General features: G+C 44.1%; 1 protein-coding gene across 2 annotated transcripts in view; it reads left to right on the top strand.

Annotated features, from left to right (window-relative positions):
- SCNN1A (sodium channel epithelial 1 subunit alpha) overlaps window positions 1–3,139 on the top strand; it is a 24,098-nt gene extending 20,959 nt beyond the window's left edge. For both annotated transcript variants that reach the window (XM_044679754.1, XM_044679753.1), the window contains 5 exons: window positions 727–805; window positions 976–1,033; window positions 1,191–1,246; window positions 1,806–1,878; window positions 2,624–3,139. In XM_044679754.1, the coding sequence (XP_044535689.1) occupies window positions 727–805; window positions 976–1,033; window positions 1,191–1,246; window positions 1,806–1,878; window positions 2,624–2,941 (584 nt within the window). In that variant the 3' untranslated portion in view covers window positions 2,942–3,139. The remainder of the gene's footprint in view (window positions 1–726; window positions 806–975; window positions 1,034–1,190; window positions 1,247–1,805; window positions 1,879–2,623) is intronic.
- The last annotated feature ends 1,400 nt before the right edge of the window (window positions 3,140–4,539 follow it).

The raw sequence follows: 4,539 nt of genomic DNA, 5'->3' as shown, positions 1-4,539 counted from the left end.
CTTCCTTCCTTCCTTCCTTCCTTCCTTCCTTCCTTCCTTCCTTCCTTCCTTCCTTCCTTCCTTCCTTCCTTCCTCCTTTTCTTCCTTCCTTCTTTTTTCACTTCATTGGTGGGGTAAGGTGGAAAGAGAGAAAATAAATGATTGTTATTTGAAAAAGAAACTATAAATGGAAGAATGGGTGATGGAATCCAAGGAGAGAAGCAGGAAAGCAGGTAGATAAAGACATTAGATAATAGAATTTGAGATCAAGAAGGACCTTAGCAATCATCTATTCCAATCTCTTTATTTTACAGCTGAAGAAACTGAGGTCAGAGAAGTAATTTTCCTTTGGTCATTGTTGACAGAGTGGGGATCTGAATACAAGCCCTTTTGACTCCAACTTGAACTTTTTTGTACTAGCCAAAGGAATGAAGTAGGAGATTCCTTAAGGATAGGGCTTATTTATTTTTTTAAGAACTGCTTACCTTCTGTCTTAGAATCAATAGTGTATATTGGTTCCAAGGCAGAAGAGTGGTAAGGGCTGGGCAGTGGAACTTGCCCAGGGTCACATAGTTAGAAAATGTCTGAGGCCAGATTTGTAGAGTAGGGTTTATGCCAAAAGAAGGTGCCTAAGTTTTTCTCCAAAAGGAGAGGCCTCTGTCATCTTGGAATACATGGGGGGGGGGGTCATTCAGTCCAGAGGCTGGGGGATGACTTTAGGAAATGCATGTCTTTCTCATTCCTCAGGTTACTGCTATTATAAACTTCAGGTTGCCTTCTCCTCAGATAATCTTGGATGTTTTGCCAAGTGCCGGAAGCCCTGTTCGTAAGTGTTTGCCTCTTCTTGAGGAACAAAAATCAGGGGAGTTTTTGGCTGGTTAGTGGGAGATCTCCAGCCATGAGGGAGGACTCTGGGGCTCTGTGGGTCTTTAAATGTGGGCTGAAATGGAAAGAGATTGAGTAGCTTCCCATCATACTCTCCTCCTCTGTTCCTAGAGTAACCAATTACCAGCTGTCTGCCGGCTACTCCCGCTGGCCTTCTGCAACATCTCAGGTAATGTGGGTGCCATGTGTCTAACGTGGGTACCTCTGTGCCCAGGTGGATGTCTGTATCTCAGGGTTGGAGTAGGAATGTGTGTGAATGCATGAAAGTGTGTGTGACTGGTTGCAGAGAGTAGACAACTGACCTTGGCTGACTCTATTTTCCCCAGGATTGGGTGTTCCAGATGTTATCACTACAAAATAATTACACCATCAGCTCCAAAAGGTATTACGTCATCTGGTCCCAGGCCTCTGGCCTCTGGGTGGGAGCCCTACCTTAAGGAAGGGAGATCCAAAGTCTGGGTAAAGAAAAGGAGTGGGGAATAAAGTACTTTATAAGTTTTAAACCATTTTATAAATGCCAGCAATTAGTATTTTTATTCTTCATCTGTACAACAGGGTTGGAGATGGGCCAAGGAGGCATGGATATGATGATCTTTCTCTCTCTCTTTTTTTTAAACCCTTACCTCCTATCTTAGAATCAATACTATATATTGGTTTTAAGATAGAAGAGTGGTAAAGGCTGGGCAATGGGGGTTAAGTGACTTGCCCAGGATCACACAGCTAAGAAGTGTCTGATTTCAGATTTGAACCCAGGTTCTCCAGTCTCCACCTGATTGTTTATCCATCATGCCACCTGGCCACCCCCATGATGATCTCTTAAGTCCCTTGCATTAACATTCTGTAGGATGGTGTAGGCTTTGGCATTTGAGAGGGGAAAGATCTGTGGGGAAGCTGAACAGAGCCAGTTACCTAACTTTGCTTTCTTCCTTCTCCCCAAATAGTGGTGTTGCCAAACTCAACATCTTCTTCAAAGAGCTGAATTATAAAGCCAACTCAGAGTCTCCCTCTGTCACGGTATGCCCCTTCTTGGGTGCTGGACAATGGGACTGGGGCAGGAGCAGCATGGCAGTTCATTGAAGGGATTCTGTGGGGGGCTGGAAGGGGATAGGGAAGAAGGGGATGATGATAGGTTGGGGTGAGGGGGAGGAACTGGGGGAGACTAGATAGGTGAGAGGACTCTTGAAGGTGATGGGGAAAAGGGGATGCCAGCTAGGAGAGGTTAGGAAAAAAGAGAGTAGAATTTGGAAAATGGCAATGCAGCTGGAAGTTGAGATCCTTTAAGGAAAGGGTCAGAGACCAGAGGCACTAAGGGCAGGTGGACTAACCTTGGGAACCTGGGAGAGAGGAACCAAAGATCTGTTTCCTCATCTATAAAATGAGAGCCTTGGGCTAGCTAATCTCTAAAGTCCCTTGAAGCTCTGACAATCTAAGAATTGAGTTGAGGACAATGGGAAGGAGAGGTCAAGGACTCAGGACCCTGGAGGAGGGGAGATTAGGAGCTAGGGACAATAGAAGAGGAGCCATGGATTTAAATTCTGACTTTGCTACTTACAGGAATGTGACTGGTAGGCATGTCTCTTCTTTCTAGTTCCCAGTTTCCTCATCTATATAATGGGTTTAGATCCAGATGACTTTTAAGTTCCTTTACAATTTCTTTAATCACTGGGTAAAAATTGTCACTTTGGATCTTTGCCCTGAGTAGCTCAGAGAAGTACCTTCCTGGTCATCATGAGCTCCTTCATCTCCTTTCTCTTTGCAGATGGTCACCCTCCTGTCCAACCTGGGCAGTCAGTGGAGCCTGTGGTTTGGCTCTTCGGTGCTCTCGGTGGTGGAGATGGCTGAGCTGATCTTTGACTTCCTGGTCATCACCTTCATCTTGCTACTCCGAAGACTCCGGAGCCGCTACTGGGCTCCTGGCCACCCAGCCCAGGGATCCCAGGAGGTGGCCATGGAGGCATCGCTACCCTCTCGATTCTCCTGCCATTCAGGTGCCCCCTCAGACCAGCCTGGCCCTGAGCCTTCTGCACCAGTCCCTCCACCAGCCTATGCCACCTTAAGACCCCAATCTGTGAGCTGAGACTTGAGAACCAGACAATAGCCTTGAGGCCGTCTTCCTTGTTGGTCCTAGACATCCTAGGACCTCAGTTGGCGTGCTTCCCACCATGTCTATCAACCCACCACCATGCTCTCCCCTTTCTAACCTTCCATTTTCTTTGTGTAGCTGTGGGCCTGGGATGAGCACTGACTTGTAGAATTAAAGAAACGCTAGAACTTCTCGGAGTAGATTGATTGGTTTTGTCTAGGGCTCGAAGAAGGAGGTGTCCCCTCCTGGCCAAAGAAGGGTGCATATTCAGGGGCTTCAACTTAATCCACACCAACACTGTGGCCACTGGGACCCAAAGGGGATAACCATATAGAGGCTATATATAATATATAATAAGATATTAGGAGTTAAGTATATTATACTGAAGAAGGATAATTCTTTTTTTTTTAACCCTTACCTTCCATCTTAAAATCAATACTGTGCATTGGTTCCAAAGCAGAAGAACAGTAAGGGCAAGGCAATGGGGGTTAAGTGACTTGCCCAGGGTCACACAGCTAGGAAATGTCTGAGGTCAGATTTGAACCCAGAACCTCCTGTTTCTAGGCCTGGTTCTCAATCCACTGAGCCCCCCAGCTGCCTCTGATAATTTTTTTTTCCATTTTTATTGTCATGCAAAGCATATTTCCATATATGGTTATTGTTGTAAGAGCAAAGTCATATAATAACCAAACCCTGAAATAAAATCATAAATACACTGATGTGAAAGACAACTCCAGCAGTTCTCTTGCGAGGTGGATAGGATTAGTCTTTCAGGATTTGGGGCATCTGGGTGGCTCAGTGGATATAGAGCCAGGTTCAGAGACAGGAGGTCCTGGTTTCAAATCTGACCTCAGACACTTCTTAGCTGTTAGACCCTGGGCAAGTCACTTAACCTCCTCTGCCTACCCTTTACTACCACTCTTCGACCTTGGAACTACTATACAGTATTGATTCTAAGACAGAAGGTAAGGGGTTAAAAAAAGTCTTTCAGGATTGTCCCAACTGATGATTCATTTTTAATAATCATCCAATTTGGCAAATATTTATTATTCCCCTGCTAACTCTTCTTGTGCCCTTATCTTTCTCCAGCTTAGTCTTCCCCCTCAACAGACCTTTTCCACTCTGACCTCTCTGGAAACTGTCCACCCTCTCCCAAATATTCCCTTCATCATAGATCTCTTTATCTTATTTTATAGATGAGGGGAAAGTCCCTTTTAGTCTGTAGTAAAGCCACCTTGTTCAACTCTAAATCAAGCACTTTTCCTTCCATCCCATAAGGCAAACCACCTTGATATTCCCTATTGGAATCCTTTTCCCCTGTCCAGATCATAATGTTCTGCCCTTCCATTTCTCTTTTCCTTGCTCCTTCTAAACCTATTTTTAAAATTAAATAAATGTATTTTTATTTTAAATTTAAATATGTTTTTTCTTATTCTGAACTTTTTGTGTTTGTCAGCACACAAAAAAATATTTTCACAGACAAAAGCCAAAAGGGATTGTATAAGTAGCTGTGAGTCTTCATTACATATAGCTTATTTTAAAAAGTATACTACATACATAATATATTAGTTTCACTTGGAACTTCCTTATGT

The sequence above is a fragment of the Gracilinanus agilis genome, chromosome 5 (assembly GCF_016433145.1).
Source record: "Gracilinanus agilis isolate LMUSP501 chromosome 5, AgileGrace, whole genome shotgun sequence".
Classification (NCBI taxonomy): Eukaryota; Metazoa; Chordata; class Mammalia; order Didelphimorphia; family Didelphidae; genus Gracilinanus; species Gracilinanus agilis.
The sequence above is the reverse complement of the archived record's forward strand: the minus strand, read 5'-3'. Positions and strand labels throughout refer to the sequence as shown.